General features: G+C 40.2%; 1 protein-coding gene across 2 annotated transcripts in view; it reads right to left on the bottom strand.

Annotated features, from left to right (window-relative positions):
• Window positions 1-5,906: 5,906 nt before the first annotated feature.
• Window positions 5,907-22,634, bottom strand: part of Gycalpha99b (guanylate cyclase 1 soluble subunit alpha 2) — a 50,475-nt gene continuing 33,747 nt past the window's right edge. For both annotated transcript variants that reach the window (XM_076765090.1, XM_076765080.1), the window contains 8 exons: window positions 9,976-10,321; window positions 8,330-8,708; window positions 7,765-7,944; window positions 7,210-7,348; window positions 6,951-7,117; window positions 6,731-6,874; window positions 6,461-6,615; window positions 5,907-6,342 (listed from right to left, as the gene is read on the bottom strand). In XM_076765090.1, the coding sequence (XP_076621205.1) occupies window positions 6,147-6,342; window positions 6,461-6,615; window positions 6,731-6,874; window positions 6,951-7,117; window positions 7,210-7,348; window positions 7,765-7,944; window positions 8,330-8,708; window positions 9,976-10,321 (1,706 nt within the window). In that variant the 3' untranslated portion in view covers window positions 5,907-6,146. The remainder of the gene's footprint in view (window positions 6,343-6,460; window positions 6,616-6,730; window positions 6,875-6,950; window positions 7,118-7,209; window positions 7,349-7,764; window positions 7,945-8,329; window positions 8,709-9,975; window positions 10,322-22,634) is intronic.

Raw genomic sequence — 22,634 nt, forward strand, 5'->3', positions numbered from 1 at the left:
AATTCTATCAAATGAAAATAATGTAATATACATAATAGAAATACGCAATGGCCACTAGCCTTTGTCAGTTGATTTCAGGAAATTGGTACGTACTTTAGAGAGTGAATGTTGTGTGAAATGTTCGGGTGTCGGAGGAACCCCGGGGAATCCTCTCTAGTTTAGGCTCTTGCGCCCGGGCATTATGTGTGAGAACCGTGGAGTGGTTGTTTGCGAGAATGCGTTTTGTAATTTTTTAAATATAGCGTTAGGTAGGTAGGTAACTTAACTTTCTGGTATGTGTGTTAGTTATAAGTAGGTAGGGTCAGGACAGAGCTGTTACAGATTTTATTTCTCTGGCAGACCTATTCCTGTAGTTCGATTTTAAGAGTCGAAACGTTAGCCGGTCCAAACGGATTATACCGTTTATTTTGGTTTTAGTTTCGATTCTTGAAAATCACACGCTCGTCGCGGTCGCGTTCTCTGTCGTGGTAGGCTCCCCGAATCGCTCGTCCCGCTCGAGTTTCTGCACACCTGTTCCGATAACGATTCCTAGAATTGTTATACGACTGTGTATTGCACGAAACCTTGAGCGTAGTATTAAGTTTCAGGCTTGGGCAGGACCGTCCGAAGAAAGAAAAGGCCTTGTGCCGAAGAGGCCCTGACAAATTGTCGCAAGAGTGGGCTACAACAAATGGCTGTTCATCTTCATCTTCGGATGAGGATGGAGAGTCATTCACTGTTACTACTTTTGTCACTGAATTCACCTGTAATTGTAGTAGTAGTATTTGTAGTTTTTTAGATGGTACTTGTACCACAACGTCCAATATTTTGAGGCAAATCGCGGTTTGTATTAGTGTTGCAAATACAAATGGTCGCGTTTGTTTTCAAGGTAGCGTTGCGAATAATTTGAATTTATCGCGATTATTGTTAACGTTTTCAGAGTAGTGTTGCGTATAAGAACCGACCTCGGATTGCATTAGTGTTACGAAATATGAATATTATCGCGTTGCAAATACAACCGGTTTTGATTACTTTTAGCGTTGCGATCGGTTATATTCCTCGCGTTTGCTTTTGAAGTAGGGTTGCGAATAATCAGTGATCGCGTTTATTTGTAGAGTTGCGAAATATAAAATGCCCAAAATATTACTTGGATATCTGCACCAACATCACAAGGCAGCCTGGGACAGCTGAGCTCAGTAAAATTAGCGTTGCGTATTAATACGCGATCTTATTAGTGTTGCGAAGTATGCATATTAATCGCGTTTGCTTCTAGGATAGTGTTGCGACTAATATAAATATATCATAATTACTGTTAGAGTTGCGAACAATAAATATTTTCGTGTTTTCTTTCAGAGTAGTGTCGCGAATAAGAATTAATATCGGTTTGCTATTAGAGTTTTTTTGCCTAGGTACAATTACAAATAATTATCATTAATTGTATAGATTCATTTAGGGTTGCGAATGATTTTTCGTGTTTGCTTTCCAGGGTAGCGTTCCGTGTAAATATTAATTTCGGTTTGTTGTAGTGTTGCGAAATATGAATACTGATCGCGTAGCAAGTTGCAAATAATATGAATTTGATCGCGATTGTTTTTAGTGTTGCGATTATTTTTTCGCGTTTGCTTTTCAAAGTAGGCCCCAGGAACCACGAAGCAGCTGAATGAGGTATATTAGCTTCAATCGATTGATTTCTTTAATATAATTAATCGATTGATGCTCAATTTTGGACCGTACAGCTTTCATTTCGTTAGAAAACAAAAGATTTCCTGTAATTGCATTTCCTACCATAATGAGCGCTATGATTCCTTTCTATAGCCTGTTGGTAATGTTGCGAGTGACACTGAAATGGTTTTCGAGCGACCTCCTCGCTTAAAGAACGGTAATCTTAGGAACTATTGCCAATTGAACTACTGAAATCGGTAAAGTTTATAAAAGCATGTTTTTTTCCTTGCGTGATGCACAGGGTTGCTATTATTAACAATTTTATTCGATATTTTAAAAAATCCATTTTAAATTCGCAGTCATTGCCTCGGTATATGTTCTAATCGCATAAAAGCTAATCCGACGAAGCGGAAAAGTGCATCAGAGCCCTTCGCTTCGCAATTCTTATCCTTGCTTTGAACATTAAGGCGACTTGACAACCTTCTGAAATACTGTCTGGTCTGTGCTCTAAATGGGTATCATCGCGTAAAGCTCCGCAGAAGAGATTACCCAAATTGCCGCTTCGATCGACGTAATCCGAGTAATTTTCCTTTCAGTGGCCACGGCAACTTAGCTTTTTACCTTCGACGTCGCTTTCCGTAAACGTTCCTCCGACACGGCCATCTTCCGTTTCGACCCAGTACCTCCTTCTGTCCACTTTGTGCCATTAGGTGTAATTCTGTTGAGAGACGGTCCATACTTCGAGGTACAGAAATTTCTTTCACTGCGTTGCAAATTCTCTCTTTAACTATTTCACGGTTATCTCCATCAGTTCCTGGAATTGCTAGCTTGAGCTTCAGAATTATCTCCGACACACGACCGACGATCCATCGGGTTACTAATGTGTTACCCGAGCAGAAAAGTATACAGGGTGTTCGGCCACCCCAGGGAAAAATTTTAATAGAGGATTCGAGAAAAAAATTCGAGTAAGTGTTGAAAGTTTTGGGTGAAAAAAAAGACTTTCGAATCGTCTTGGAAAAATTATTTTTAGTTGCAGGGGGCAATTGCAAGCATTTTTGGTCAACAGACATACCCCCGAAATCCTACTCAGTTTCGAGAAAAAAATTCAGTACGGTCGGAACTTCAAACGTTAATAACTTCTTAACGAAGCCACCATCAACAAATTGATATTCTTGATTTTCGTCTTATTTTGGCCTCTAGAATCTCCCATTAAAATTTTTCCCAGGGGTGGCCGAACACCCTGTATACGATCCTATCTTAAACCCATAGATTATAAAACCAAACCTCGAATCCACCAAGGATGATTTGTCTCGAGTCAGTGACACGGTAAAAGAAATTATTGTAGATTCAGTCGAGAACGTCTGACGACGTCGAGCCACGTAAACGGAAGATGTTCCGTTTCCTTCTTTTCTTCTTCGTCTTCCAACTCGCCGCGCGCGTGTACTTTTCATTGCACGTCATCTAAGTTATTATTCCGGTATGGCGGCGTTCTCCCTCTCTCTTCCGGCCCTGCACCTTGTGTTTTTATATCAGCGAGAGTCTGTCCCTTTCCGCGGCTGCTTCGTTAGTTCCGCCCGGCGTTTGATTACGCGGCGTAGCCGGAAGGCCCAATGTTTAATTTCTTTCTTTCTCTTTGCCCGGCCGCGGGTCTCGGCGCGGATGAATGGCAGTATAAGAAATAGGCAAGGTAGGTTTGCACAGGCGAGCGTAGCGCGAGAAAGCACGCGACCGACCGTCGACACAAGTACGAACGCACACCGGGACCTGGGGAACGGTGTTGGTCTTTTGTGATTCCTTTCCGTGGCTTTTTAGTTTTACGGCCGAGCTCTCCTTCTGTGTCCTTTTTCCGCCTACGGTTAAATAATGCGCGCACGACACCGCAAAGAACGAAGGCCCGCGATACCCCTCGCCATTTCAGTCCCACGTAACGCGTCAACGATCGGTCATTTTCGAAATATCGATGATCATCGATCCGTTATCATTGCAGTCGTTTGAAAAGATTCTCCTCCTCGAATAGTTTATGAATTTAATTTGAATTGAGAGTTATTCCTTGGATGACATTCAATGGAATTTCGATTGCAGGTCAAATGCTGTTCATTTTTATTTGTATGGTTCGGTGGTAGTATTCAAAACAACTGTACATTTAGTAGTAATTCGAGAAAATGCAAAGCAAATGTACATACTTAATATCGCGGAACAAGATACAATTGCGAAGCAATGTATTTATTTTATTTGCGTAGTAATGTATATATATAAATGTATGGAAGCGAATGCATTTCATAATGTCAATATTTTCATGTAATTAATGTTTACGAGAATTCGCTGAAAGGAAACTCCAGGAAGATACTTTAGCCTGTACTTTAGCAATGAGAAGCAACATTTATAAAGGGAGAGTTCCTCGAACGACGAAAGTAATATTGAAACGTATACTTTATTCGACAAATTTGCCTGGACATTGATACTGGGTGTACTGTGAAATTTAAACGTAACTTTTATAATCAGTTTGCTTCATTAATATCATAAAACCTATTCTTTTATTCTGTAAGAAATCATTCTTCACCACGGTGAATCAGTTAATTATCAATTCAGCTATTATCGACTCGGTTATTTTACCACAGACGACGTATACGAGTAGACCTTACATCTCATGAACTTTCGTGGTTCAATCTAACTTCCATACCGACCGGAAAATTTTTCAGCGAAAGAAAAAGTTTTCAAATCATTCTGAAAAAATTATTTTTGGTTGTGGGGTCAATTATAATCATTTTTGGTGAATAGACATATCCATGAAATTCTACGTAGTTTCAAGAAAAAATTTCTTTACCAAAAATATGTTTCCCCGAGATTTCATGCGTATGTTTAAAAAATCATAACTTTTGTACGATCTGATGGATTTTAATACTATTCGTGTACCTCGTCTGTGATTTTGCGGTCGGAAACCCGTATCGTCTGAACAGGCTGTTGTCGATTCTTTCGTACCGGCGGAGCTTACGTAAACGAATCGATGTCTCGAACGTCACTGCTAAATAGCAGAAATCAAGTAAAATTGTCGGGTGGAAAGCGGAACGGACGCGTTCGCGGGAATGTAACGTTCCTCGGTAAATAAGTAATGTCGCAAGTAGAGTGCACCGATGGAGTTTTATCTCAGTCGCGGAAAGGAAGAAAAAGCAAGTCGAACAGCGCCCGTTGAAACCGTAGCGATAGTCGGGCGCAGTTCGGTAAAGAATACAAATAGTTCTATTATTTCGCGAACAAAGACCGGCTCGGTATGAGATACGTATCTGGAACGAGCCTTATCAAAAATAAAAGCCGCCTGCTGGCTTCAAAGGGACGCGGGATAGTAAGGAACTAGGAAAAGAATGATACTCTATAGAGTTCCTAGTAGCCACTTCGGGATATTAATGGGCTCCGTATTCTGTTCGTGGAATGGAATTTTTACTTCCGGAAACCAATTATCAGGAGAATATTATAGAGCCACGGTAGTATACAGAGACACGGGAACAATTTGTTGCCAAATTGTACGGACTGTTCTTGTTAGTAGGGAACAAGAGAGGTTTTATTGAATCGCTGACTACCATTGTCACTTGGTGAATGCGTGAATTTTTGAATCAGAGTCGTTAGGAATATTATAGAATAATAAATACACCATCGAAAGGCAGAACTCTAAGTTCGGAATAGCGTACGAGGTATACAAAGAAGTTGTTGCCATTAATACGATCAGTACTTAATAATAGAGTATAAAAGATGTAAATAAAGCATGAATCTGAAAATTATACATTCCTAACGAGGGGATCTCATGTCTTAGCGTAGTTAACTATAAGTCTCTGTAGGTTGAGAGTAGCATGTGAGTAAGTAGTTTCCATTTTTAGGGACAGTATTTACTAGCAGAAAACGAAAAAGATTTATTAAATATCGAGTTGAAAATTACTCGTTTCGTACACCGTGAAATTAGGACTGAAAGGACTACTGAATAATAAACACATTTTAGTGTATTGACTTTTAATGACTAGTGGTCGAATACAAATATTAAATAATTTTTGCTAAACTAATAAAATTGGCACAATAAGTAATTAAACGTCGTTTACGTAAAAAATAAATAATATTGATTGTTCTCTAAAACAAACAATTTTACAGCATTTCTATTTAATTTCAATTATTGTATTTAAAAATTCCAATCCACGTTACAGATTCTAGGTCAGTTTTGAGCATTAAATATAGGCATCAGAATGCGTTAGGTTGATCTAGAAATAAATGTAATTAAATGGTACTTTATCATACAGATTTATTTGCTCATATGGTCATAAGTATATAATAATTGTAATCTAAAATTCTGCGTATAAATATTATCGGCTCGCGGGCCGCCGCCAGGCTGATAGAATTAGCGCCGTTACACGGTGCCGGTTTTGTGAATTCATACATGTTGCCGAAATTATCGTGATTACGGACAGTAGCAATTGCAGCGACAATTCACGAACGATTCGTCGGGATAGTTTTGTATCGAATATCTACATGCTGGCGCCGAGTCCGCATTCTCTGGTCGCGTTTTGTATGTGAAGATCCAACGGAAGGTTTACATCGACGTCCTTGTGCTTGTAATCGTTGAGAAAATACGAGGATCCTTCTATGTTAGCTGAAAATTCCTTTGGTAATTCTTTGCTTCGTGGTTCCAGGTCGAATCCTGATTCCGGGTATTTCAATAGGCTGAAACGAACGAACGTCAATGTGGGCACATAACATAAACGTGTCAACGAATATCGAGGCGGCCAGGTCACTATTTGTTTTAGCGTCAGTTATTAAAACAATACGTTCGTTTGCTTACACGTATGTCGTCGGGCTAACGTGGATACGAAGTGGTTCGCTCAAGGATTCGAATTTGTTCGCTAAAGTAACATTGTGCCCGAAAAGACAGTACCTCGGCATTTTCTTTCCGACAACCCCTGCCAGCACCATTCCAGTATGAATGCCGATGCGCATCTAATAAAATAATATACGATAAATGAAAGATGCAATCGACGCTCTTAATCTCCAGGATAAGATTTATTTGTCAGTCGTTCGAAGTAATTTGAATTCAATATAGATGCTTCCCTACCCTTATTGGTTTACCCTTGTGAGTCAAATGATTCGAGCATGCTTGTATCATTTTCAGGGCCATCCATGCAATCTGTTGTGCATGCGTGTAGGTATCGCGATGGAGGCCACATGCAACACAATAGGCATCTCCGATTGTTTCCACCTGTAATTTTTATTTTGATTAACAAATAGTGTTGCAACCCGTTAACGAGCGCAGAGCATATTTTCGTTTATAGTACCTTGTAAACGTCCAACTGACCGCAGAACGAGTCGAATTGTTCGTAAAGATTCTGAAGCATGTTGATGACCATCATCGGTGTCGCGGTGGAGCAAATCTCCGTGAAGCCGACGATGTCGCTGAAAAGCATTGTCACTTCAGGGTAGGTTTTCGCCTCGATACTTTCTCCTGAAAGAATAGATACGTATTACTTTACAAAATCTAATAATTTAAATTTAACATAGAGAATTGGATCCTGGAATCGAATTTTAAATGCTTACCCAGCCACAAGCGTTTTGCTATATCTGGAGGGAATATAAGATGAAGCAAGCTGACATTCTTTTCTCGTTCTGCGGACACGGCGAGGTTTGCTTCCTCTATGGAGCTTTTTAGTTTGTCCATTCGCCTCCTTAGACCATCCTGTATCAAGAAATATTTTAATTAGTACATGTAAAAGGGATTTAAAACCAAATAACTCGTAGAAATGATCGTAGATATCGAGAACATTCGAATTAGCCCGCTATTTTCAGTGACAGTGCCATCTGAAATGCTGGTTCCGTCAGCTGGCGCCCTCTGCGCTGTAAAAATAATACTCGGAAACAAATATCTTCTTTAAAACGTACGATTGAAAATATCGATGAATATTGCAATACGCTTATTAAAATTTTTCGCTATCGAATTTTGCTGGGAAAATTAATCCGCGCAATTAGAATCTTGGTCGTATCGATCGTATACGTCGAATACATCATCGAACGGACTGCACTGATATGCAACTCATATGAATTTGATAAACATAAATGTAACGATATTCTAATGGGATGGAAATTTTATTATACCTGGGCTCTGGCTTGTTCTCCCACTAATATCACGTCTCGCGTAGCGTCGTGTAATGGAATATCGGATATAAAAAGTCCTCTGCCAGTCAGCCCTTCCAAACCGTTCAGGAATGGCGAGCTCACGAATAGGATGGAATCCGATTCGGGACAATGGATCATTTGACCTTTCATCTCTAAGCCCTGGAATGATTGAAATCCTATCAGTATAAAAATTCAGAAAACGTCGTCCAATAAGGATAATGTATATGCTATTCGAGCGGGGATCTCAAACAAGGGTTTCGAAAGTACATCCAATGAAATGTGATTTTCATGCCGGCGCAGAAAAATTTTGCTTTTACGATTCTACATTTATTATGATATTTTTTTTTCGTTCTCTCGGCCTGTTTGCGTTGTCTACAATTTTCGTACACTACCTTAATTAAAATTACTCGTTTGCAAATACTACTTTACTTCAGTTTGTGATTATTTTTAGAAATAAAATTAGCTACCGCGCAGAAATATCTGTTTGTCGCTCGCGTAATGGAACGATATTTCCAATCTCCATACGAATAATGCATTCATGTACCTCGGCGGGGTATTTATCGACGCCCTGCGGTCTCTGTAGGGTCAGCACAAAAGGCGTGTTCGCGCGCTTCAGTATCTCGTGGAAGGTCAGAGTAACCCCGCGTGGCCGTGTGAAAACGAAGTACGTCGATATTTCTCTCCCCAATCGGTTCAGGTGATGGCCGAAGATCCTCATGTATCCGACCCCTAGCTGCACGAGCTCGAATTGCCGATCGACGACAAAGTGCCATGGAAACGCTTTGCAGAAACTTCCGACACCCATGCGAAGGTCCGAGGCCTCTGTTGAGAGTGGACGGAAAGGAGTCGCGATCGTGTCGAGGTTGTCGATCTCCGAATCGACTAACAAATGGCCGCTGTAACGTTCTGGGATGATACAGTACCTGTGAAACAAAAATCTCTTTTTAGTTCTGAATGCTTCAGAGCGTGGATGCTCGTCACAGTCACTGCGTTCGTTTGCTCGTTGGAAATTACTTAAAACGGCTTGGAAAATATCGTCGTCAGACCTCCTCGCGAATCTGCAGCATCAGGAAAGAAAGTGCAACGTAATAGAAAGTAATGTGTTATTGAAATAGTAAAACATTCAGCTAATGGAGATTCAATTTTCGACGAGTTCGACACTATTTTGTAGTCCATAACGTGGCCATCGACCGTTCTCTGTTTTTCTCAGTCGCGATGGGGAAATTGCAAACAGGTTGTTCGAGTTCCTACCGCTCGATTCGAAAGATTCTTTTTTGGAAAACTTTTAATTGAATCGTACCGTGCAGTAATTACGAAACTTGCCTCGAAATACTTTGCACAACGATATTCTGCAGACATAAATAGAGGAAAATCTGCACTCGAATGTATTCCTTTCCGCGCCAACATATAATGAGACGCTCGGAATCAGAAGCGTTGCAATGTGTGTTCGATGCACTTGCCTGTGAACATCGCCGTCCAATATTTGTTCACTTTATAGTCCCACGATTCCCGGAACATTTTCCGTGCTCGTGTAAATTGAATTCCTCTTGTGTAACACAATGTCGGCGTATGCGGTATCGATCGCGAGCGCAAACACTAAATATTGTTCTTTTCGGAGCAACATCAAAGTACACCGACGCGTATGTATAATATTTCCAGCGAATCGATGATCAATCGTCGAACGGTCTGTTTGTAAAATAACGTTAAACAGTCCTTTGGATCAAATATCATTGTTTTTTCGTTCCTGTACGCGAATTTTGTTCGAATAAGAGGATCGCGTTTGTAGCGAAATAGTAAAATTGCATTCAAGCTGTAAAAAGGGACATAAAAATAAAAATAACGTCGGCAGAGATGATATGAATTTCGAAACATGGAAAATCCATCAAAAAATAATGCAAGAAGGAAACGAAATAAAACTCGTATGGATCTCTGAACATGTAGACGTCCCGGGAAATGGAAAGGCCGATCGGGTTACAAAGGCGGTCGCATACACCCGACAAACCACCAGAACAACTCCGTGGAGAATCTAATTAAGGACTCAAGAAACAGATTAACGCTTCGATGGGAAACTGTCTCAACTATCGAGTATAAAAGAGGACGACAAAAAACTAATTTCAAACAAAATAGAAGCACCAGACTGAATTTATCGAGCTCGATAAATTTAACGCGAGCAAAGCATGTTCAGCTTACCTAAAAAATTTCGTATTATAAGGGTCAGGTTGAATGTACACGTTCGCATTGTCGTTATAAAACTGCCTGGCGATGCCCTTCAAACTGCCAACCAGCAAATGGGCGACTGACGGGTGGTCGGTTGTAAAGTGCAGTTCTATCGCTTCCGGCGTAGCGATGCACACGAACTCTGCCTCCGCTTCTGATCCGGACTGGTGTTGTACAACGTCGTTTACGCCGTCGAGTGTGGTCAGGAAGGCTGTCAGATCGTTCCCGAGGCAACGGAACGCTCGCTCGAGAAGACCCACGCAAGCGGTGTAGATCAGCTCCTGGCCAAGGCGATCGAAAAACGTGCTCACGTCTATGTCTGAAAAAGTTACGCTGAATTAGATTCCATCGCGTGGATACCATCGAATCGCGAGTATAAAAGAAATTGATCTTTTTTCGGGAGAGGGATCTGGCAGGAGCCGACAAATTGCGGCGGAGATGTTGCTCTTCCATTTCACATCACTTCATTCTGACAGGGTTAGTTAGAGAACCTATGTTAATTGAGTAGCTTCGTAAAGTACGAAATGATCGGTTTCAGATAGTCTTGTAATATTTATATCCATGGACAAACGGTTTGTCTACACTGTTTCTGTTTACGTAGAATTAAGGATCATCTTGTATTTCACCGTTGACACAGAAAGTGTCCTATATTTCTTCATGGTCAATATGCTTACCCACCCGTTTCACGTTTAACGCTGCAGAACCTGAACGAGGTTAGGTCTATAGACTCATCAGCACTCCCATCCTTGCGGAATCTTCTACAGATGAGTATGTGTTTGGTAAGAGAGCTCGAGCATAGGTCAGACTAGATGAGATTTTGTCATGATCGCAACACACCTGTGATTTGTCATTTCCCGATCATCGCTTTTGCCACTTGGATCATTTTCCAAATTATATAATGCAAAAATATATTTCAGAATTTGTTTTAGACCTACGTGCTTCCCTTTTCTGGATTATTAAAGGCCTCGTTTCGTTATCGTGTCAAGTATTATACGTTATTTCTCTGTTGTTCAATTAGAACCAAAGGTGGGCAGAATTATAGAAACTCGGATTGCGAATACATAGACAATATTCACTCTTTATTGCGGATCTACATAAAAGGATGTACCATTACCGAATTTGACCAACGACGCGGTTTACAGCGTTCAAAATTGGAGAAGACGCATAATTTAATACCTGTCATGTTACCATTAATGTACAACTTTTCACTCTCCTATAGAATAGTTTGACTCTAGCTGCTACAGCTAATTTAACTTCAAAAATATGTTCGCTACGAAGTTACATTAGTTAGTCAAAACTGATCAAACTGATGAAATTGTTAGTTTAAAAGTTTAAACCGATCAGCTAGTTCAATTTACATCAATTTAGTTACGTCAGTTACCCCGACGATTCTGTTCTCACAATATTTCGTCTAATACGACTGTATATGTTACAGTAACAAGTTTGCGTACGTTCGAAGAGACGTTAAATATTTCAGAAATTGGAAAATATTAGAAACTTCCGAGCATCGGTAAAAGAGAAATAAATTTAAGAAAGTCGTACGATATACATCTTGAATTCTATGTCATAAAAATGAACAATTTCGAAAGCTAGTCTCGTAAATTGCAAACATTTCTTCGTTCATAAAACTGTTTCGTTTTCTAAATAAGAAAAATCAAGGCGCCTTTATAGGCTTTAGTTTGTTGATTACTGCTGCAGAGTCTCAATGTAGCTTTCAGCATTCATTTACGACCGAGCAAACGAATCCCTGGGACACGTAAGGAAACGTATCACGGCTTTTTATAGACGTCTAGAATGATATTTTTCTTCGGCGTGTGAAATTGCTTTACGAGAGATTACGTCCGATACGAGTTGGTCGAAGTTTCTTCGCCAACAATTGCCTCCAGTCAGGATTTTCTAGTTTACAGTTCGCCCGTTCGTGTTCCACGTTCACCATTTTATTTCGAACATTCAAAAACTCTCGGGTTCCGATACCTTAGTTACGAACGTTGTTACGTTCCAGTTGAACCAATTAGAACAATTTATTTATGGTATAATGAAGTCTAGAGAATACTGTTTCAGCATTTTCATTACTATTTGCGAGTCTCTACTATTGACCAGAGCAACGTAATAAAGCTGTCAATGTTAAATGCCTGTTGGGGAAAATATAGTCGAACTGACAGAAAACAGAATCGATACTATAATAGATCTTGCTAAGTCGGTGGGAGGAACAGGTTTTGATGATATTACTATCGAAGACGTTGAAAAATTGCCGATAGAGAAAGAGCCAGATGAAACGGATTTAGTGGAAATGGCATCCGGAGTAATCCAAATAAATCCAGGACGAAAATTTTACGCTAAATGCTTTTAGGAAAAGCGTAAACTCTTTTTAATATAAACCAGCAGTCCCTGTATGACTGAAAGTTTTATATTAATTTTTCATTAAATTTCTATTGATACTCCGGAATTCATTTCCCTTCCGTTTAATTTTTTTTTCAATATAGTTTTTGTTATAATACTACGTCATGGTAAACTTCCTATTCAAACCTATCATTCGTGTTGAGGTAGTTCTAACAGGGTATGATTGGTAACTTCCGAACCGGACGCGAGGGGAATTTGGAACCCCAAAAACGCACAATACACGACCTTTCGAACGATACCTAACTGGTTCATTCTAGAACACGTGCTCAGGATTTTTATTCTCATAATTGACACACAGAGGTTTATGGAATTATAAAATTGTTTAATTCACTGACTAGGTACAGCAATCCAATAAGAAACAAAAGAAACGTAGGAACGCCCTAGTCTTTCTAAAGAAAGAAGCCCTAGAAATCGTATTCTACGAAGGTTGCATACATTCTTAAAATTTGACGGGCTCTAATGCTTTTTTCTAAAATAGAATCCGAAAGATTATTCAATTTTCAGGATCGGTAACTTGCCCCTCGAGCGGAAGAAAATTTAATATCTTCGAATCAGGAAGCCCGTCTAATACTTCCCGATAGGGAAAAACAAGAAAAGAACGACGAACATAATACCGTTTCAGTTTCTCGATCGATGGACCCGTTCGTTTCAGTGCGCTGAATGGGATCCGTAATTCCGCTGACGAGGCAACCAGCGACGAATTACTCGAGTCCCTTTGGTCTCAGGAACGAAACAAAAAACCGAATGCAAATTCCGATCATTACGCGTACGAGTATTTCTAATTTCGCAAGGTTCGAAAGTCTTTTCTTTCTAGACAGAGTCTATATTTTCATTTAGCGACTCGTCCAGGATCGAGATCCGGAAGACGTTCGATAATCGACCAAAACGCGATTTCCATCTGCGTGGTTCCTCGTTCTTGTTCCGCGTAACCGCCCAGAGATTCCAACATCGAAAATCACCAACGTGCACGCTAAACGTCCTCCGACCCGGCGACGAAAGTTTACGCGGACGAGCTCGTCCGTGGTCGATAAACCGATGGATTCCAATCGTGATAAAGCAGTGGTTAGCTCCCTTGCAAATCCGGAAATCGACGCAGTCTGGCTTGGGTCGTTCTAATGTCCGCGCGTATTATTTCCTACCGAATGTCACTGCCAGGACGCGATAATCGATAACCGTTGACATTTGGCTGTATAGCTGTATCCTAACGCGTGGAATCTACCTAACCCTCGTGCAATATTCGGGTCAATTTGACCCGAAATCGAGCTTCGATATTAACGCGTTGGCTTTGATTCATGGCGGACGAAAACCGAGTAATCCGGTTATCGTATCGAGACCAAACACAACTATAGACGCTCGGGAAGTATTTTTCACAGATCATCGTTATCTGAACATAAGTAAGCAGCAATAAGGATCGGTGATTCCAGCCAATATTCCGTAAAGAGAAGAAAAACTGAACGAACGTATTACTCGATCTAACACGACAGGGGTAAACGCGCGTAAACACAGAAGATAAGGCGGCGAGAACAAAACGCCCATGAGTACATAGTCGTTCGATCGTCTCCCGCGGAGAAAGGTTGCACGATTCTGCGTTGCGATTACTCGCATGATTTCGATGAAGCCGCTTGGTACAACCGATTCGAGAGAACATTGATATTCATGCCTGATTAGATTGGGACAATGCGTCGGGATGGAACACTTTGGGAATCGATGCACCGTGCTTCTACCTACGGTTACATACATCGATGCACATTCGTAGCGAGGATCCTGGCCGTGATAACTCGAACGAAATAAATCCAGAGTAGAAAGGATGCGCGTCTGAATAACTGAATGAATAGGAAAAGTGCGTTGACAAATCCTGCTTATAACTTAATAGATTGACGATTCGACGTAGTATTTCCCGAGACAGCCAAAAAGGATTCATCGGAAGATTTATATCCCGCGTTGAACAGTGACAATAATCTTGGACGGATTTCTTTTTCTCGCACGGTACAATATATTGGACGTACAATCGGGATTGTGTGCGGTGTCCCTGCGAGTCAATAGTAGAAATGGTATGACACGTGCGCCTTTTCGAAGCGAAGTAACTCAGAGCACTCTCAGAGGCTCCATCACCGTCCCACGAGAAGTCCTTTTTGCGCTTGGTCGAATCCGAAGCACGATCTCGTGCTACTCTCGTGATACGATTCTTTTTTCTTCTGATCGTTGGCCGTAATGGCGGGTGATCACGCTACAGAAGGCAAGACATATCGCGAAGGTACTCTTTTTCGAATCTTCCGCATCTATCCATCGGCGAAAATGGTTGCTTCGACCCCCTTGATCTCAATTTGTTTTAAACTATGTTCGCGGAAGCTGGAAGAAATATTTCTGACGTACTCGAGTCCTTTTGTCGAAGCGTCGTATCGAGTAATGGTTCGTTAAGCCATCCAACGCAGATGATTCCACTTATAATTAAATATAGAGGAGTCGGATGCTGCGGGCAATATTGCTGTTAAATTTATTCCGGATTCTAACGCCTCGCGTACATAAAATAATTCGCTCAAAATGTATGATCAAAGTTTGAAACAAATGTCCACGGGGATTCCTCAGACATAGGAGCACGTGCAAACTAGTTTAAATGCAGTTATGATATATCCTTCGCTTGAATTTTAAAGGATTCGGATGCACATTATTCGCTGTACGCTTCTATCCACGGTCGAGCAATAATTAATCGAAAACGTGGTAATTGTTTCTACTAACGACCACGTCTCAGTAATTAGCAAGTTTGATAAGTAAATTTTGTCGGGAATAACGGTGAATACGGAAAATTAAAAATATGTTCTCCCGTTTGTGTATTCATTATTTAATTCATTAATAAGTTAAGCGTGTATGAAATTACGAGATTATTTAATAACGCAAGAATAAACTGATTTTAACGAGATAGTCTGAAAGATATATTATAACATATTTTTCGCGACGTTCTGTTTAATATCACTAATTCATTATGCTGTAAAATAATTGAATACAATTATTATTACGAAAGATTCGAATAATAACATTCGTATTTTTTAAAATAAGCTTCGAGAGGTTTTAATTCGATGGCCAGGATTTTATATAGGAGTAGAATCTTAAAATTCTTCGAAGTAAAGAACATTTTATGGTTAACACCAAGTTGTATATAATAATATTAGCCTTGAACGTGAAACGTGATTAGAGCAGGTCGGAGAGGCATCTTTAACGGTGGTTGAAGGAGGTGTTCCATCTAATTGAGAGAGAGCAAGCTGCGTCATCGCGTTGTAGCGTGCTTACAAAGGGTCGAGCAGCTTTATTGCATTAATGTATGGTTTGTCGCTGTAATGAGCAATAAATTCTTATCGTCGAATATCCGAAGTGTGCGCAACCACTTTGCGGATGAAGAAACAGCGTGGAATGTGCACGCTTACATCAAGAATTCGCGGATAAATTGCGTCTGTCGTCGCGTCTGCGTTGGACTATGCCGACGGAAATCGTTGATAAGTTCTGACGTGGAAGTCGAATCTGAATACGTTATCGTGCATATTGATTGTCCATGATGATTAATGGGACGTTCCCTGAGCATGCTCCACTGTAACTACACTACTCGACAACCAAATGCAAATTAGGTTAACATGCCCTCGAAGATGAAGGATCGTGCGGAACCACCTGACAACGTATATTGCATCTCGTCGAATATGGTAGTCAGGAATCTCGGCGTATCATTAAGATCCGTTGTTGGAGCGTTGGCGGGATCTATTATAGCATAATTGTTTGGGTTTCTGATCGTCGTCGCGGCGACTTTATTAACAGGAAATAGTCATTTTGTCGAGGAAAAACGTTGAAAAATACTTTCCCATTTTTGAGAAATCGTTTTCGTGTTCGTGGTTTTTGTTGGATCGCTGGACAAAGTAGAAAAACTCATGCCATAGGAAGGAATTCGCTAGTGTGTACCTTTGTTACCTTGATGTTCCAGTTCATTTGGCCCGGTTATTCAGAAATTTTATTATTCATAATTTAATTAATGAATTTGTCTATTATTACTAACCGAAGTTTTCGTTTTGAACCGTAAAATAATGAGGAATGCAAAAAGCAAGAATTAGGTCGCTCCATTATAGCGTCGAATTCCACCATCGACCTGTAGGTACCATTGTAGTAAGTTTACGAATGAACTGTAAATTAGATCGTACTCTGGTTCATGCTCCACGTTCACAGAATTATGGTTTTAAAAGTTTTGTTTGCTCAACTTACGATCACCGTTCAGAAGCAATAAATGTCTATCACAGTCAAATGGAAACGATAATTGCAGTAACTAGTTTCGAGGTATCCTTAAACAATATTGGCTTATGTTACAAGTCGTTTCAGCATTTTAATTAATATTGCTATAGATCATCGGGAATGCGTTACGGCTACTCGATGTTTGCGGAAACATAAAATTGGAAAGTAGGCGGTCGTAAAAACGTTTAAACGAATTTTAAATGGTGCAATTGATCGAACTCGTTTTTTCACGGAATTGTGTAATCGTAATTAAAATCGTGCAACTTCGATACGACCTGTTTTAATTGAAATACTTAACGAGTCTCTCAATCAATATCAGTTCTTTTCTTTTTGCAGAAATTGCTCCAATTAGATAGAATCCTTGGACACAATCAATGTTTGCATTGTAAATGATTAGTATGACTGTCATTATTTAGAACAATTCATTATTTATTCTTTGGTTGACACGCAAGTAAATTATCATTTGAAGCAAAAAAGGCATTGTGAAGGTAAAATAAAGTTACACTGATCCTCTTATTAGCTTTGATAAACTTTTTCCTGAACGACGACTTAAGTTTTCGCTAATAGAGGAAAGTTTCTAACTTGGAAATTTAATTACGAAACTTTGGTAATACATGCGAAGTATCATAATAAATAATACGTACTTTCCTTTGCTGTTCGACTTCACTTCAAAGGGGTAAAATCAACTCTGACAGATTCGGTTGTTTTTTGTTTTTACTAGAGCGAGAGAAAATTTTCCGTAAAACGATAGAAGGCACAAACAAATTTCCAGAGGAAAATTACTTCTTTTAAGCAAATTTACCGCTTTATTAAAGTTTTATTAATGTTAAATGCAGAATTTAATTTTAGATCGGTTCAATCGAGTCAGACATGCCTAAAATTTTTAAAATTCAATCTTCGATAAAATGTCCAAACTTCTCGATCCAGAATTTTTGCATTTAAAAGCACATTCTTCGCGCGTCTCGAGTTATTTGACGTTCAATGTAATTGAATGAAGAAATTACTATATACGTGGTTCGATCAAGTAGTATCTAACGTTAGATCCGGAAGAAAATAGCTTCCCTTTTTGGGCTCCAAGTCTAATCTTCTTCAAAGTAGGTCGCTTGTGACTTTACACACTTAACCTAGCGCTTCTTCCATTGCTGGAAACATTTCTAAAAGTCTTGGTTGGGTATTGCTACCAGCTGTGGCATTGCATGCTGCATAATATCCTCTCGACTCTCAAATCGTGACCCTTTCAGCGACGTCTTTAGCTTCGAGGACAACTAACAGTCACAAGAAGCCCTGTCTGAAGGCTAGAGAACTTGACGAACCTAGGAAATTCCGTGCTTAGTCAAAAACCTTTGGATCAAGTACGAAGAATGATCTTGAAACTAATTAAACGAGGAGTAAGTTGTTTAGAATAGAACAGAGACTATTCGATCAATTTAATAAACAAATGTTTTGTATCGTTGCTTCTTGCACTATCTATAAAATTTGAGAAACGGAATTGTAAACGCGAGTAGACGAGATTCACTCTGTTAGTCCTCCTATCTGTCGCGTCTTTCGATGTTTCGTCGATGAAATATTCAGTTTCGTCGGACGCGCATTCGTCCTACTTTTCGTTGAAGGAGGCAGAGGTCTTGGTCGAATTCGTAGTCGCACTTCATGCACTTTCTTCGCAGAGATGACAGTAAGGTCGATGGGAGGAGGTATCCTCGAATCGAAACGGTGAAATGTGTCGAGAACTGAAACGTTCGAGGTTGTTGGACAATGCGAGGCCTCTCTAGCTGCAACTTCATGAAATATTTGACAGTTGGAACACTTCTATTATTTTTAGATAGTGTATGTTTCAACAATATAAGATAAAACATTACAACGGTTCATTTATTAAACAGTGAGTTAGCTAGATTAACTTTATTAGAGAATTTACAAGCATCCCTAGACGAAACGCTAACTTTTTTATATGACGCATATTAGTTAACTTCCCAGCGGACGCGTACGCGTAAATTTTACGACAAAGTCGTTTAATCACCATTTTTCTTCTGAAAAAGGCAGTCGACGTTCTACTTCATTTCTGGAACAAGATTTCCTCCGTAAAACAAGCCGGATTAGTCGGTTAAATAGCTCCATCAACAGTCGTTACTGCAAGCTTATTACGGCACAGTTGGACCGTATGCAAATTCCAACGCTCAAATGAATACAGTAAGACCAGTTTCCCTAAATGAAAATTTAAGTTAAAGCTGGACTACTAATTATCGTACATCTGTTTTTATTGAATGTTTACTACTGTGGAAAATAATCGTAGAAAGAAAACGCGAGAGGAGTCGTACCAGAATTCCTACCCTTAAATCGATCGTGTGAAATGTGACTGACGTTACCTCGTCGGCAGACGATCCGATAACACCAAACGCGATTTTCTCACGCAAGTTCGTTAATCTTGGACGTTAGAAATTATGTCTAGCCCCTAGTTACCGCATAGCGGCAACTTTCTTACACGATCGTGTGTTGCACACCTCGCTACGGGCGATCTCGTTAGAAGTGCATCATCGAGATACCGTCGCGCGTGTCTGGCATAGTTGCCCGGTGTTTTCGCGCTATCGCGAATTTGCATTTCTGCGTGTAATTACGAGCCAGGTGGTTACACTTCGAATATCGCGGCACGTAAATCGCACCGGTCGTTTCGGGGAATTCCCATGCGCGCGCATCGTTCGGGGATGCTATCGCCACTTCCGGAGAAACACCACGAATCGTTAGACACCAATTTCGACTAAATTTTGCGCGAACGTTTATTGGACCCACCTGGGAACTATGCTGTATTTTGTTGCTGCTGCTTTCTGATTTTAACTGGGGGTTGCAAACGATCGAAACGTTGAAAATTAAATTTTGTGTAAAAGGAGACGTGTAAAAGAATTGTAAATGTCTCGTAGGAACTTTGAAGGGAAAGGTAATATTAGAGTTTATGATTTTGAAAAGAAACGTAATATCTGCAATTTCTCTACGTTGTTCAAGTGTCTGAGGAGCGAGTTGAAGAACGCGAATAATCGTGATTATGCCTTGAAATGTCGGTGTCTGACAGTTCGCGACGTTTCCTTGTTAGCGACGTCATAGTCGAAGAACACCTTGAATCAACTGCGATTAAACTTCATTTCTCAGTATACGCGTGTAATTTGCATGCAGTTGCCGGTGACTGTGCGAAGTAAGAGACGATTAAGCTTAGAGTACTCTAGTGGAGTCTGGTACACGCCATTCGACAAATATTGCTTTAGAATTAGCGAATGCATGACTGGCGGTGCTCGAGCTTGTACTTTCCAAGAAATTCACTATTTTGTAAAATTTATATACGTGTATAGCATCGAAAGAATTTCTAACGAATGTTAAGGCGAGAGAACCTTATCGCGAGGATGAATAAAGTAGAACTACGTTGACACGTATGCAAAATAGCTATCTGCGAGGCGCACGTCATAAAAGTATGTAAATATATGCGCGAAGGTAGGTGTTCAAAGCAACGACGGTAAAGAGAACTGTTGGGATGGGGTCAAAAATATATAATTTTCATGTTTTTTACGTTTTAATTTTAATTTCCGAAAATTTCGAGTTAAAAGATATGTTACGAGAGACCAAAGTGTTTGGAAACAGACATGTCGTGACAAAGTAATGTATTCTTATTGTACAAATGCTCTGGAAAATAAGAAAACCGTATTTTCGCGAAGGACATCCCTCATAAAGGTTCCTGTCTTCTTTTGACAGATGCGCGACTCTTTCTTCAGCCGTTCGGGTAATTATCCGTAGAATCATCATTTTTAATATTCCTTCTCGCGCGTTGCACACCGTTTCAGTAAGATTAAAAAGCCAACCCGAGAGAAGCTGCTATGTATATTCTTACACAGGGTGGTCCAATAACTTTGTTCACCCGAATACCCCTTTGCCGCTTGAAATGGTAGGAGGAATGGATTCTCGCGAAAGTTGTATGCCTTTGAGGCAAAAATTTCAAGGAAAAGTTAGATTGTTTCGCGGTTTCGTTCAGGTTACATTCGGACTTGCGACGCGCGATTCAGCGGTATTGTTCCCGCTAGAACCGGATGTTGACACAGGGATCGAGAGCTTTCAAGTTAGGGGCTCGATAAAATCGCTGACAGGCAACCACACTCGACCCTCTACTTTGAGAGAATCCCTTCTTAATATAAACTGTGGATAAGGGTGGTCCATTTTGCATTTTTGGTTGGTCAGTTCAGCTCGACTTTCTCATGTAAGATTATTAAGACACTACTCCAACGCAAAGTACACCTTCACGGTATCGTAGTTTGTCAGTGCTCTATTGTGATAATTGCGAATCACCGCGTAGATGCTATTTTCATCAGGAAAATTATGCGCTGCGTGTCGTCGATAACACACGTGTGAAGGATCATCGTCCGATAAAGTCTAAAACCGTGGCGCACAATAACCTTATCTGCGACGTCCTTAGCATGTCAGAACTTCATCCTATAATAGCATCGTAAACTTCGTTATTGTACACCGCCGTTAAGCAAAGTTTAATTTAAAATATACCGTGAAGGAAAATTTGCGAGGGGTCTTGACTTTGATGAAACGTCCGTAGGTTTATAGGGTGGCCGAAAATAAGGACTACGTGTTTCTTTATGTCTGTGGCAATTTAAGTTTTAAAGGATGAAATTAACCTTCAAAGTTTCAGTCTCCTCCAATGTTATCTTAAAAATTGTTTCGTGTACAAGGTTGTGTTTTAATAAGTCCATTCATACTATTATTGCAAAAGTGTGATGTTAGTATATACTCGACTGGTATACTCGATTGTGCGGTGTTAACAGGTCGCTTGCACTGAATAAATATAAATAGTGTCATCTACTATTTATGCTTATTCAGCGCGAGCAAGTTACCGATTCGAATAATGCAGCAATTCTTGGCTTTCGAGTGACAACTTCTCGCTCGAAGTCATCTCGCGATTATACATTAATTCTCGTTTCAACGCGACAACTACTTTGAGTACTTTGACAGCCAAAAACTCAAAAGATAACACGGGAACTCCTTCCTTAAATCGCGTGTAAAAATTGTCGTAAAAAGGATAACAAATCCTGTTTGCGCGACAGCTAATTATCCGGAAATCGAGCAAATTTTTTCTAGTCTTGGATACGTTTCATCGTTGACTGACGAAAATGAGAGGATACGATAAAAGGGGATTACACATTGTGCCCCTGTTACCGAGATGGAGCGCCTCTGAATATTTTATATCCGCGAGGCTACGTATCGATTGGTTTTCGCGCTATTCTGCGGTCATTCAATTAAAAACTCGGTCAAGCCCGTATTAACGAATCCCGCGTTATCAACGCCCGTGTGAAAGAATAAAGCGTTCGAAGACGCTTAAAGGAGAATCGCGGAGGCTACAGAGACTCGACGAAATTAACTCGAGATTCTTAGAACGAATAGTCGATGCTCTATTCATCGGTTTCCAATGTTTGCCCTCCCGTCGCCGGAGGCGTTTGGAAGATAACTCCTCGAAAAAAAAGAAATTGTATTCCATTTAGTTTTGGTCGAGTCAAGGAACGATCCAATTGCTGCTTTGTTGCTACGTCTGCCGGGGCGATGAAAATGTCTTGGTGGATATGATCGCTGTTATAAAGAACGTCGATTTTGTTTTACGACGCGCTTCTCGCGTCGTAACTCGGTGTCGTAAACAGTTTGCCTCGGAGAAATAAGCGAGAGATTGTTTTCTGTATCAATCTTGTTCGCGGTGTCGAACGATAGCAGGCACAATTGGGGGAGAATAATGACGAATGCGATAAATTGTCATTTTTATTTTTCGAGTCGATTCTATATTTGCAAATAAACCTCAGAATTGGCCCACGAGACGTAAACGATTGAGGAGCACTGGCGTAAAGCAATAGCGAACGCAATCTATAAGTATTGCTATTTCGTCTTATTGCCTCCAAGCACGGAACACGAAGCCCGCGAAGTATCGCATAACTGTTCAACTC

Source organism: Colletes latitarsis, chromosome 1 (genome assembly GCF_051014445.1).
Source record: "Colletes latitarsis isolate SP2378_abdomen chromosome 1, iyColLati1, whole genome shotgun sequence".
Classification (NCBI taxonomy): Eukaryota; Metazoa; Arthropoda; class Insecta; order Hymenoptera; family Colletidae; genus Colletes; species Colletes latitarsis.